Here is a 14,416-nt window from a genome sequence, read left to right as displayed (position 1 = left end):
CATTACACCGTTGGAAAATTTTTGTTACAAGTCCTTGTTAAAATTTTAATGTAAAATAATAATCAACGCATACATGTGTAGATACAACATATGCCTGCCATGTTAATTAAACTTGAAAATAAAAAATTATTAAAATAATTTAAGAAACATGTTAAAGAAACACAATTTGAACGTATTTTTATATGTGTTTTAAATTACAGAAAAAGAATGTTGATTTCATCTTACAATCTCAACTTGGCATAATTGTACACATAATTAACCTCAAATTACAATCAGAATTAATTTCCTTTAAATGTTGGGTGTTGACGTTCAACACATCCACATCATGTTAAATTAACACAAAAATAAGAGTGGACCGTTTGGGACATGTGAATCATGTTGAATACAACACAAATTTTCCAATAGTGTAACCATCAAGTGGAAATGCACCAAGCCGCTGCTATAGTTGCTGCAAACAGGGGCAATTGTGGAAACATTCGGAAACATTATCCATAAAAATATATGCAAATGCAATTATATTATTAGTTTGGTCGGGAGACTCCATCATCAAGCTACCAAAATAATGATTCTGAATTTTGGTGCTCCTGGGAATTTTGCAGCAAATCTGACCAACTTTTAAAATCCCGTGTACCTAAATCACAAGTCCCATTTCAATCGCGAGGGTAGAAAGTAAGCGATAAGAGGGATGGTAAGGTTTAAAAATTCGAAAAATTCAATTTTTGTTTTTTTTCTACATATTCTGGTAGCGTAATCTTTCAAGATCATTTCCCAGTTTGGTTTTTTAAGAAATTGGCAAAATTGAGCTCGGGAAAGTGAAAAATGCGAGTGCTGGCTGGCAAAAAAGTCCGCGTGCAGGTTCGCCTTATACTATACTTTTTCCCTCGTGTCTAAAAGAGGCCGAAGCAAAAAAAAATCAATGTTTTGCGATTACTGCTGTAATGGAAACTGATGATCTGGAGACGTAATTATAGCGCGGTCAACTTTTGAGCTTTGTACGTACCAATTTTCTAGCTAAAACTAGTGTTGTAAACTTTGTGTTTTTCACAAAAATATATAAAAATTTAAAAGAAAAAATATAAAAAAATATAAAAATTTTCAAGCTACTATATATACATGTTTAATTAATGAAAAATTTGTTTGTGATTCTTGTAATTTCACGCAAATTCTGAGCCCCGTATAAAACGGACTTGATAAAATAAAACATAAAACCTTGGCGTGCTCATATCGCAAAGAAAAGAAAGATGGGGTGATTGAAAATTTCAAGTCACTTTATGCTTGATCATTTTTATATTGCAATGATGATCATTTTTAAATTAATCACACAATTTAGTCAATTACATTCAAAATTAATTTATATTGGTTTTTTTTCCGAGTTTACGTATATGGAACAACACGTGGGGCAAGAGATTGGATTAAAAATGTAAATGTTTATTTATATGATTTAAAGCTCGCCAATTAATTTGTAAGTCCATTTTCTCCCTATTGTTGAAATAATTATCCACAACCAAGCGGAATTTTATTTTTACATGTACGCGCACCGGCAGAATCAACGTCCCTCGGCAGCAAGGTTACGTATGTGTAAGCACTGCACGCATATTTAGCCGCCGCGGGACACATCATTTATGCCGGTGCGTGTACATGTATAAAAAACATTATTGTTTTGCACAATATTTCAAGTCAACGAAAAATCATTTGCATGCAGGTCTTCGAAAGAAGAGAGCAGCTCCTCCTCCGCCGACGCCCAGACCACTTTCGTCGGCCATTTCCACACAGGCTTTAGAACGCATCACCGATTCCGAGGAATCGTCAACATCCGATATAGAACCTTCGAAACCGTCATCAGATATTGGTGCTTTGTCGAAAGCCATCAGCTCTGATATCGACTGCCCAAAAGTTGTTTCCAACATTGGCATCAACCATGCGCAGTCCATGCGTCAGTTGGACCGCAAATTGGAGCTAGAAATTGCACCGTGCAAGTTTGATTGCGGCGTTCAACAGAATTGTCACACTACTGAAGCGAATCCCGAGGCGCGTTCTAAATCAGATTTGGTCAACTCTGATGAGGTCGTTGAAGCAAAAGTGATTACGCCGCCTGTAGAAGCCACCCCGAGAGTAGAGCAAGCTAAAGTAGCAACAAAGAGAGGTAAGCTAGCACATGCTGCCAGTAACTTAACGCTTTGTTCTGTAATTCCAAAACCTCAAAAGAATAAGTCGGTAAAGGTACAAACCTTTACGAAAAAACACGTCCCGTGTTACATATTATATCCGAGAAAACTTGTACTTTCGGAGAAAAACAGATTACATGCTGTTATCCAAAAATGCTGCTCACAAGAAAATGTTTCTACAAGCTGTAACTTTGCAAACAATGTTTCAGTTGGTATCGCTACCAAGATTCATATCCGAGATAAAAACAGGTCGCAACTAGCCCGAATTTGTCAAAATTCTCAACGTTTTAGAAAGATGAAATAAAACTCTTGTGAATATCGCGGAGCAACAATTTCTTTTGACAATCGTGAGCTTCTCGCGAATAGATTGAGCAAATGCCCATATTGCCCATTTCCAACTGCCAACGTTTACACGAGAGGATATGATTATACAAACAAGCAATTGGCGAGAATACAAACATTGATAAATCTGGATGGCACAAAATTGAACGTGGAAAACATGGAATGTAACGCACTGAAAAAGTACATACAATCCAAAATTATCACATGGCAGCAGTTTTATTTGTCGCGGTAAATATGGTAAGAAAGTCTCAGTACGTAGCTCGAGTTTTCAAAATGACATGACTTTGTTCTCAAATCAAATTACAGAGTTTTTTCGAAAAACCAAGTTTAATGTCGTCGTTTAAATTTAAAATATTCCAAAACACCGAGTTTGTTGGAATTTCCAGCTTACTCTCCAAAATTAGATGGGACAAGTATGACAAGGTGCTACGCGCGCGCGCGCGCGCAAGTTCCATAATTTCTATAATGAAAATTGAAAATCTCGCAATTGTTTGGAGCAGTATGCGGAAAACAATTTGTACCCTTCGCGCCTTTGAGCACTTTGCAAATATTCGCAATCTCTACGAAACCATTAGATTACAAGTTCCGTAGCCTCTACGGAATCCGTTTCCAGTGACATTGACAAGTTACCTACATTGCCCATTACAAATTATACCGAAAACAAATTGCAAGAGAACAAGTCAAGTATTTTGGAACCACCACCGCCTGGTCTGGTTAGTCGTCAAGAATCGATCGACAGCTGGAATCGTTTCTCAGTGCAGTTGAATTCGATTCTCGAGAATAGAATCGGCCAATTTGTTTAAAACCAAATTGTATGTAATTATACATTCTATTGGAATAAATCTAGATTTGATCTCTAGTTTTTCTCCATTTTTTAGAATATACTCTGATTTTTTCTGCACATCATCTTTCTTTGCCCCAAATTTTTAACTTTACATCATTGATATTGAAACTTAAACATTAATTAAACTAAAATAAAGATTATAATAGAATAATTACCAAAATCAAAAATTTCTGAAAATACATTATATACATGTTTAGAAAATGTCACCTTCACCGACTTGAACCACAAGATGTACATGTTCCTAGATGGCCAAATTTCTCAAAAAGATTTTACATGGTGCTTTTACAAATTTTGTGGGCCACTAGAAATGTGTGTAATAAAATCGGTCAACAGATCAACATCACAAATTGGCGGCAGAAATTGAAAAACATTTTCAAATTATTTAAATTAAAAGTATTTCATTCAAATGTAAAATGAAAGATGCTGCTTGATTTTTACTGCCAATCCATGAAATTATTCTGCTGATAAAGCACAAGCTAAACTTGTTTATAGTGATATAGTTGATGCTAATCTACTGATGACTGTCTGATTGAATCTGCTACTGATTTGCTGGAATACTGCTAGCATTTTGCTTGTCAAGTTTACCGCATTTTTATTCACACATCTTTTCAGTAAACTTTTATAAAATTTAAATCTTTTTCAAGATTTGCATATGCATCAAAAAGATTTCATTTATTTAATTTTGAGCTGCCAATTGTAATAAATTTAAAAAAAACATGGAATTTTATTACTTTTTTTTTTTTTTTTCATACTTTTTAAATCAACATCAACATTTCTCGACTTGAAAATCAACAAGTTACATAAATAAAATAAAAGTAAAACTTTTTAAAACTTGGTTCTGCACTTTTATTTGGATTTACACCTAGGCGATATCTGATGTTTCTTTTTGCTTCAATCGGCATGGATACACTTTGATCAATTTTCCTTTTTTTGCTTGTTTCATATTTTGCTAGCTTAAATTTTTTCGGTGATGGTTGTTTTTTGTTTCTTTATTCAAACTAGTTGGACAATATGCACCCCTTCCCAAGCCTCGAAAAAACAACTCGAGTAGACTTTGCGCTTCGGAATCTCTAAAGATACCAAAACATCAAGCAACTCCGCCCTTGGCACCGCCTAGAACTTTAAGCATAAAACGCGACAACCCAAATGTTTTATTACACAAACGTATAAATTCCAAACACGTTAATAAAATATGCTGTAGCACTTTAGTTTTCGATGATTCGTCTTCATTGAATGAATATAGTATTGCTACATTTGAGCCAGAAAGGTCATGTTCAAAATCGAAAGACGACTGTGCATCTTTCAACAAAGATGAGATAAATCAGAAGAAGGTAGTACCAGAAACTATTGACAATATTACAGCCAAAGACGATACGTCTTTAAAATCAAGTCGATATTCAAATTTAAAAGTAAAAAGCAACTTTAATACACAAAATTGTGTGAAACTAATTGATTCAGAAGAAGAAGAAGCTCGTTCAAAATCCAAAGGAAAATTTTTGAGTAAAGATAAATTTTGTTGGGAGAAAACAATATTACTAGATATTGCCGAAAACATGGAAAATCGTGCATCATTAAATTTGAACCAGTGTTTAAGGAATAAAAAACCTACCGTGCTTGATTCCATAAAGTTAAATGTATCGTCATCATCTAAATGCAATGTTGATTCCAAAAAAGATGAAAATAATTCTTTAGAACAAGATGACAAAATGAAATCCAAAAATATTGATTCATGTAATGAAAATGAGAACCAACGTGACAATTTACGGATGACATTGGACGACAGCTCTCTAAAAAAAAAAAAGAGTGTGATCAAACTGGATCGTATGACTGAACCGAAAAGCGAGCGACTAAAACTGTTCCATCCGAAAGATGTGACGTGCGGCGCAGCAGGGGAGAAAAACGATTCTGAGAAAGACAAAAAGATGTGCACGGTAATCTCCACCATACCAAAATGCGAGCGTCTTGATGCTACAAGAGAAGACGGTGCTTTAAATAATATCGCAAAACGTGTCATTGCGGAAAATATCAATCAACTATGCGAGAAACGTCAAAATTATCACAGCGAAGAATCAAGCGGCGTGAAGAATGCTAAACGGACGAGGGTGGTTCGGAGCCAATCCAAGTCGGATGACTTTGAGATGGATATTTTGAAGAGACAGAGACGACGATATCTCACTTTGCCTCCGGAGGATATCGCGCACGCTTTGAACCTGCTCAACGTTCCCGCACGAAATCCAACATCTTTCGGTATTACAGAAAAGAACTGGGAACAAATTGTGACGGGACCGTGCACTGGTCATGCAAGAAATACGGATATAGATGAGGGAGATGAGTCGTATGGTGAATTAATTACAGGTGCATGTTGTACTACCAACTTTTATTTTTACTCTCATTGTCCCTCCTGCAGATTTTTAATTATTTTAGTCTCACGTCTCTTATTACAGCATCTTCAAATGTATACATATATACAGGATGAGAGAATAGCTAAAGTACATATTATGACAATCTGTCTTTTGAATCATCTTTGCGAAAGTGTTGAAGCAAATGCCTAAAACACTTTTTTTATAGTTGAACTCAAGTCCCATCAGAATATTAGGTAGCGACATTTGTGTATCCTTGTCCTTGTCAAGGTCACGCCAAGATTATCTGTATTTTTTTAGATAACAATTTTTATTTTTATTGCGTGGCTTTTTTATTGCGTATTCTTGCATCTTTTAGTTTTTATGAAATTCATGATGAGAAATCACTCTTTAGCACACATCACTTTTGATAAAGAAAATCAGAGTTCAAGTGCGAGAAAACAACAATGTACATGTATAAAAAAGTCAGTTTTGTTTAAAATTAAAATTGTCACTTGTTAAAATGACTTGTAGTGTATAATCAAAAAAAACTAAAAGTTGACAAGTTTGATGGTCGTTTTAAAATTATGTTTTATTCTAAAATTATCAACATGAAAAAAAAACAACATTGATCATCATCATCTTAATACTAAAAGATTATCAAATATTTAAAAAGCTATGCCGGAAATAATTTCTGTTTTAGTCCATTTATAATTCTTTATTTCTATTTTAAAGCTTAAATTTGTCAATCTTATTTATAGATTAAACGTTTTTTTTTTTTTTTTTAATAATATAAAGAAGAGAAAAAAGAAGGAATAGAGTATAACAAAACACTAAAAGTGTTGATACATCAGGCAAGTAATATATTTTTAAATAATTTGTAATTGCCTTACAATCTAAAAATATCAATAGTCTGATACATGTATAAAATGATTTATATATATATACAATCTATATTTTATATTTGAATATTTTTACGAGTATACATGTATATAAGCAATTTGTTTATAGGAGGTGATGGTTGATTGCATGCCTATATTGAAATATTTTTTGTAAATATGTATTTAATCAATGTTATCAAGGTGATGCTGGAGCCGCGTCTGTATAACCGACAAAATTACCATTTTCCATGTCATCAACTTGTACATACATGTCCTTGTATAGACAAGGGGATAGCGTCTACATTGCATGCACACATACGCACGAATCGTCATATACACTATATACTCTTATATTAGACTTTTAATCTCGATTTGGACGGTTTATCAATGTTTTTCTTGTTGTGTAATTTAGAGAAACTCGTTTTCACGTTCGTACCAATGGTATATCTCTTGTATGAAATACATCTTGTGACGAGCTGACAGCGCTCGCCGCAACTCGAGACGCCATATTGGGATAAAAGTAGAGGATAAGGAAATTTGTACTTTTGTAATTTTTTCTCGTTTTCTATATAAAATCAGAGTTTCCCCGAATCATTAATACGTATGTACTGCAAATCTGAAAAAAAAATTTTAATTCTGTCAAATTAATACAACGCTACGTGACAACAAAGAAATGTCGGTAAAACAGACAACTCATCCAGCATCACCTTAATATCATCAGATGAAAAAAAATTTCTTGCTTTACTTTTCATCTCATCTTACTTGAAAATATATTATTAGAGACATGGACGTGTAGCAGGTATAATGGACTAAACATTAATTGTCATTGGAGAGCTGTAGACATCCAGAGAGCACAAATATCTAAAAGTAGACTAAAAAATGACAATTTTTCGGCACAAATATCTTTTCGTTAAAGCTCAAGTCGACTAAAAGATGACTCATGTCCTAGCGCACTAAATGTCGTTTTATAGCCAAAACTTGAAAGATGACTAAAAGACATCCGATATTAGACATCTTTTAGTCATCTTTAGCCTAGCCTACAAGGCTGTAAAAAGACATTTTTTCGTCATCTTTTAGTTTTATGTGCCGTCTGGGAAAGATTTAACCTTTCGTGGTTACAGGGGGTCAGTCGTATGACCCCAAAAATTTTTCAAAGCAAAATTACAAACTCCAAGCGTTGAAACGGGCCTTATGGTGCGGCCATTTATCGAAAATTGACATTTTTTACTTGATTTTCCGACAGTTTGTTGGGCTCGGAGAGAATTGCTTGTTCATTTTTTTTCAAAAATTATCCACTTTGTATTGCACAAATCAAGTATCTTTTTTGAAACGCGCGTACACTGCCGTACTATTTTTTTCCAAAAAGTGTTACATCTCATGCGGGTACAGTTGCAAATTTTTAGCCAAAAATATCAATAATATTAAAGTTGCAAATTTTTAAGTAAAAAGTTATTTTTCATGTACTTAAACTGCGATTATTTACATCATGTTTTTATTAAATAATTAACAAAATTAATATTACGGCAAGTTTTACAACATTTCAAGAAGGTTCAGTAATTTTCAAGTCGAAATAATGAAAACTGTAAAAATGGTGACCGATATATCAAGTCGTTGGGGTCACTTTGACCCCGGTGTGACTATTATGAAACTGTAGACAAGTGTGACCACAAAGGGTTAAAAAACAGAGTTGTATGCTTACTAGGATACTTTCCTCGTCTCCTCACTTTTCCTTCTCCCCACCAATTATACAATTAGACAAGGAAACCATCCCAATAAGCATCTCTGTCCTCAAGATTTTGCCTACAGCCTAGAGCTCTTTGATCAATAGCAATGTTTAGTCTAATATATACGTCTATTAGGTTGGCCATCAAGTCTGTATGGTTTTACATAAATAAAAGACAATTTTTTTTATGGAAGGCAATACTTTTATTCAACGATATATTGGCCAAAGCGCTGCGTCCATTCAAAGAATTCTTAAGGGAACGAAAGAGAGGTGATAATTTGAATTTTTCCCGAGTTTTTAATGATGTGTGTGTGGCCTGGCGTTGTCGTGATGAAAGACGCGATTCACCAATTCTGGACGCTTCTCGTGGATGACTGCATTTAATTTGTCCAATTGGGCACAATATACATCCAAATTTACCGTCATTGTCGCTGTCAATCTCAACTGCGCGGCTAGCCTGAGCGTGATGCGCTTAAATAAAAAAACCTTTAGAACGAAATCTCGCAAACCACTTTGGCATGTGCGTTCTTTCACGGCATCCTCGCCATACACCGCACATATATCTCTTTACATGTTTGCTCCGTATTATTGCCTTTTATAAAATAAAAAAACAATATGTCAAAAATGTTTATTTCAATTATTAGTCTTTCACAAATGATGCCAATAATACAAAACACATCTAATCGTTTTTTTTTTTTTTTTTTAATATTGCCACGTTGAAATATCGCCTATGCCCGTTCTAGACTGGAGGATGAGCTGACTCTCGGCTCACATCCGAGTGAGTGGTGTAGACGGGTAAAAATCTATAGTTTATGTATAGTTTATGTCACGTACGCTATAGAAGGCGAGAGTCGGCTCATCCTCCGCAGTCTAGAACGGGCACTATCAAACAATTATGCGCTTCAAAGATTTCAACTGACGTTAGTCACGCTCAGAGCGCCTAACCCATCTATCGGCAAAAAACCGCACAGACTTATTGGCTTACCCGATATATAAAAGTCATCATTGTTATTCATGTCACATAAGCATTTTTAATTTTTTTTTATTTACATATTACATTTTCATATCTCATCTATTATGCTTTATTTAATATTTACTATTCTATAAACAGTATATTAAATTACTGTAATTATCAGTTTCTTTTAAATTACTAATCAAACAATCTTAAAATGAATTAAAATTTCAAGCTTCTTCACTTTTCCATTTTCTTTTATTTGTAAATAAACATTACATCTTTTTACAGGGTTTATAAACCAACTCTTTTGTTTTTCATTTTCTTTAGCATTAATTGCTTGCTCTAGAATCAAGAAAAAGATTGTAATACATTTATTCGCGTAAATAATCTTGAAAGGCTCAAATGATTAAAAATCAAACTTGAAAACCTGGCACAAGGCCGTAACAAGGTGTTTGTGTTATTTAATAAACAATTAATTTACAAACGTTTTGACCTACATCTGGCGATCCTCAGTGTGATTAACAAAACTTTAACGCAATATAGACACATGAAACGCAATATATACAAATGTTTAACCCTAGAAAGGTAATACGTTGCCCCACGCGAAATTCAAATTACGCCCCCGACTTGGGAAGGTTAGTTTTCATACCGAGACCCTAACCATAATTTAGTTTAGTCATCCGGCGCAGTCGACCTCCGCGTCATTAAGCGAGTGCGTTAGATCCGTGCAGCAGCTGTGACCGAAAAAGAAAATCGTTTGGAGTAACATAGTACCCCTATACTTAACCGTTTACGTTCGACTTTTATCACAGTAAAATATATTTCAGATTTTTTGTGAAAATTGGTAACAAAAAATTATACACTTTATAGCACTCTTCATTTTTGCTGTTCTTGCACAGCAACTGATTAAAACTTGCAAGTTTTTGTAGAGTAAATTTTACCGTTTCCATATACTTTTACAACTATTGATGACTACCTTTCAAATAAATAATAATCGACAGAATCTGTTTTACTTTCCATTTTTTGCAATTTTTCCCATCCGACACAGTTTTTCGTCATTTCCTCTACTTTAGACGTTCAAAGAATCATGTTTTTTTTTTAAGAAACGAAAAAGTCGCTTACATGCACTTGAAGGTTGTGTCTATTCGTCTTTCAAAATCCGTTGGATTTTTTAAAATCGGTGAATTTATGAAAAAATACAACATTTTTTATTAAAAAAGTCATTTCAGCTCAATTTTTGGTTCTTTGTTTTGTTTTACGAAACTTTTTTACTGTTTTTTTTTATTACCGCAAAATTGATGACTACTATATCGACTTTTCTATTAAAGAACAAACAAAATTATCTATTAAAAAGTTGTCCAACAACAAATAGAAACATTATACACGCGGTACAAGTTTGAGGTAATTTAATACTCTGCTTGGCCTTTCACGTATGAGAAAATTCATATTACCTCTCTAGGGTTAAGGGGATGCTAAAGTGACGGCTAAACTTTTTCAATGTCGATAATGTCAACATTTCTAATTTTGTTTTCCCTACATCTGTTTTTGTCTAATAAAATGACATTTGTCCTTGTTTGATTGCTGCGCCATTTCTCGCTACACGTAATACTATTCATCACATCAACCTAGCTGCATGTGCTTTTACATGTATAAAAGTTGGATATACATACAACTTTTTTTCTGGACTTTTATCCTAGTTTTAATTGCACGATATTCTTCTTAAATGTTTTCCCTAAAGGTGCTGTATAAGCCTGTTTTTTTTTCATGTATAATTATTAGTAGATATTTATTAATTTGGCTTCCTCATAGAGGGAGCAATGTACAGGTTTCTACTTGCACACTCAAAAACTATAAGAAAGCACGGTGCAAGTTTCTACTTGCTCACTTGTAAAGTTTCTACTTACACACTTACAACTATGAGGAAGCAATGTACTGCAAGTTTCTACTTGCACACTTATAACTATGAGGAAGCAATGTGCAAGTTATATATATATATATATATAATGAGATTGTCACCATGACATCCCACACCAAACATCAAAAGAGTTTACCGCTTCAATTATTTTACTCTTTAAATTCCGACTACTATTAGACATCTGTATATTGCGTTCCATGTGTCGATTGCGTTAAAGGTTTGTTAATCACACTAAAGATGGTTATTAATCAACTTGACACAAACACCTTGTTACGGCTTTTTACATGTCCGGTTTTTGTACATTTATTCAATTTATGTATGTATTTACAATCTTTTTCAGACTAAAATAAAAATTTTTGCAATGTTTAACTTTTTTTTTGTTCTGTTCACATATACCAGCAGTTTATCAGGATATCCCATCCGAGACTGACATCTTGCTGCAAAAAGTATCGGATAGTTTATCATTGGTATTACCAACTTTATCGTCCTCGGTACCAGAACCATCATTACCTCTCGAGACAAGCTATACAACTACATCCGTGCAAACAAATGTTGCTGCAGTTCCCACTGGTCCCGTAATTGAGTTGGAACCTATTGAGACAAAGAACGAGTCCAACGAGCTCTACAGAACATGTATCGATTTTTCGGTAAAAAATGGGTCGAGTGCTAGCACACCGAATATAACTACAGCAAACTCACAGCAAGATATTTCCGATTACTACGAATCAGCGATGAGCAAAGACTTGTCAATCAGTGACTGGGAGTATCAGCTTCCAGCCCCACCGAGCGCCTTCCGCGATTCGCATTCACCCATCTTCAATGATTACGATGATACAGTAGTCACGCTGGGATCGGTGGAAGCTTTCAAGGAGCCGATCGCGAGTCCAATTGTAGAGCTGACGGATACGATAGATGGTAGCAATAACAACTCCAAATCGACAAAAAATTTATCGAATAATGTTAAAGTGAATTGTAATCAAGAAGCTTTAAACGAAAAAATGGACCTCGTGTCTGAAAAAGAAATCGATATTAAGCAAAAACCAAGCCAGCTTATTGTTAAGCAAGCGCTCATCACTTCTTCACAAAAGTCAGAGACTAATTCGGATTTACGAAAACAGATGCTCTCAGAGCTGGAGAACAAGATAGAAACCGGTACATTGGCACAGATTGTCAATAAAGATTTTGATCGAAGAAATATAGACAGCTTATCCGCACCGGAGCTGGCACCCGTGGACAACACTCTATCCAACTTTACTATTACTACTTACACCAGACAAAAGAGTTTGGATATTTTCAAAGAGCTCGAGGAATCCATCGATTGTACAAGAAATTCGGAAGAGAAGTTTATCAAAACATTTGCCATGTTATCAAGAAATAACACGGGTGCGTGTAATTATGATAAGAGAAATGCTACAAAAAACACATATTTAATTAATAATCTATCGCACAGCAGGAAAGCAACAAATAAATCCGAAGAACTGAATACAAATAACGTCGACTATAAAATAGAACCAAAGATTCGTGACCAGCAGGGTGAACTGCATTACAAGTGGCAGTCTTTCAACGCGACCAATGATAAGACTAATATCCAGCGATCCAAGAGTTACATATCGATGACTAATAACACCAAGTATCAGAAAGAAGCACAAGGAATCAATAACACGAGGAAACACGAGGAGCCACAAATTGAATCAGAGATTACTGGTATGAAGAAATCTACGAGCATTACTGATTTGAATGTTGAAACATTAAGAGATAATTGCGTGAAATTCTCACAATGGAGAATAAACATACTGAAGAATCAGGAGGAACCTACCAAAGAGGAGCAATTACAATCGTTGCAGGTAATTTAGAATTATAAAATGACGATTGTAGGCTATAATAGAAAAAGTGCGGGTATTGTGCGGGATACCCGTATTGTGCGGGATACCCTGAACCTTTTTTAAGATAACTTGAAAATTAGGAGAATTGTCTCTATTGTCGCGCCCTTCGTCTTAATTCCGCTTCTACGATATCAAGTCTGTTACGTGTTGTATTCTCTCGGTAAGCAGTGGAAATAAACGCTCCTTTAAACGTTCTTTTGTTTTACTTTGGTCAAAACTGCGTGATATAATGCGTAGCATAGTTTGGATGAGGTTTCAAGTTTTTCAAGAATAGTCTTGCAGTACAGCAAAAAGAGTATGCACATACCAAAAACATACCGATTTCTGTCATAAGAACATGTGATATATTGTGTAAGGTTTTTGATATAAAACAGCTTTATTGTCAGGATAGCAATATATATTCAAATGTTAATTACAGTGTCTCCGGTGATATTCGCCGATATGTCGCTTCAATAACTACTCAGTCTCAATATATATGCACAAATACTCACAAGGGAACGGTCGAAAGTGTCCCTATCCGATTTGGATATGCGCTTTGAATATGTTGTAGAGCATAAAAAAACATTAAACATGTATTTTTTTTTAGTTGCGTATCTCGACGTTTAGGGGTTGAAACAACCCCTGCTTGAATGTAACGGATTTTATAGCTTTTAGCAATCATCTTTGAAAATATAAGGCGCGTAACGACAAAACATTTGTAGGAAATGTTTATGGCTTTTTGTGCTCGCTTTACAATGGCGTAATCAGATTTTTTTAAATTTGTCATCATTTTTTAATTTAACCCCACCCTCACCTATTATTTTTGTCAAATTCAACAATTTTTCCAACGCAAATTTAAGAGCGTCAAATGCCAAATACATCCATGTATATTTTTATTATGATACCATTATTAGACTTTTGGCAAGACGAGATGATGTGTGGTATAGACGTTGCACTGCCCGCCCAATCTTACAATTCGGCGGTATTTATTATAATGTCAGAGTCGACATTCCCCGTTGCTAGTCCAGGACTCTCGAAATAACGTTAACCTCTCGCTGTCAGTGCCTTGCGCTGGCCTTTGCATCAGCGTTTTCGGTCATCCCAGAGTTGAAATGGAAATTTTTAAGCGTACGGCGCAACTAAACAGAAATAACGCAACACCTACCTACAGCGCGACGCCTATACGCCACACATCATCTCCTCTTGCCAAAAATCTAATAATGGGATCATAATAAAAATATATGTACATGGATGTATTTGGCATTTGACGCTCTTAAGGGGGTATGACACCTTTGAGCATGAAATTTAACCTCTTTTTCACGATTTTTTTTCAACATGTAAGAAATAGAGCAATCGAAAATCGGCTTTAAGGGGTCTTTTTATTATACAT

The 14,416-nt window shown here is 34.7% G+C and overlaps 1 protein-coding gene across 1 annotated transcript; it reads left to right on the top strand.

Moving 5' to 3' along the window:
- Positions 1–1,702: 1,702 nt before the first annotated feature.
- On the top strand, positions 1,703–13,054 carry LOC112461392 (the record flags this gene model as incomplete). The annotated part of the gene is made up of 3 exons (XM_025026624.1): positions 1,703–2,143; positions 4,354–5,706; positions 11,564–13,054. Coding segments are annotated over 3 exons (3,248 nt in total), but the record flags the coding sequence as incomplete, so codon positions are not given.
- Positions 13,055–14,416: the final 1,362 nt, after the last annotated feature.

The sequence above is a fragment of the Temnothorax curvispinosus genome, unplaced genomic scaffold (assembly GCF_003070985.1).
Source record: "Temnothorax curvispinosus isolate PA1 unplaced genomic scaffold, ASM307098v1 QBEX01011348.1, whole genome shotgun sequence".
In the NCBI taxonomy this organism is placed as follows: Eukaryota; Metazoa; Arthropoda; class Insecta; order Hymenoptera; family Formicidae; genus Temnothorax; species Temnothorax curvispinosus.
The sequence above is the reverse complement of the archived record's forward strand: the minus strand, read 5'-3'. Positions and strand labels throughout refer to the sequence as shown.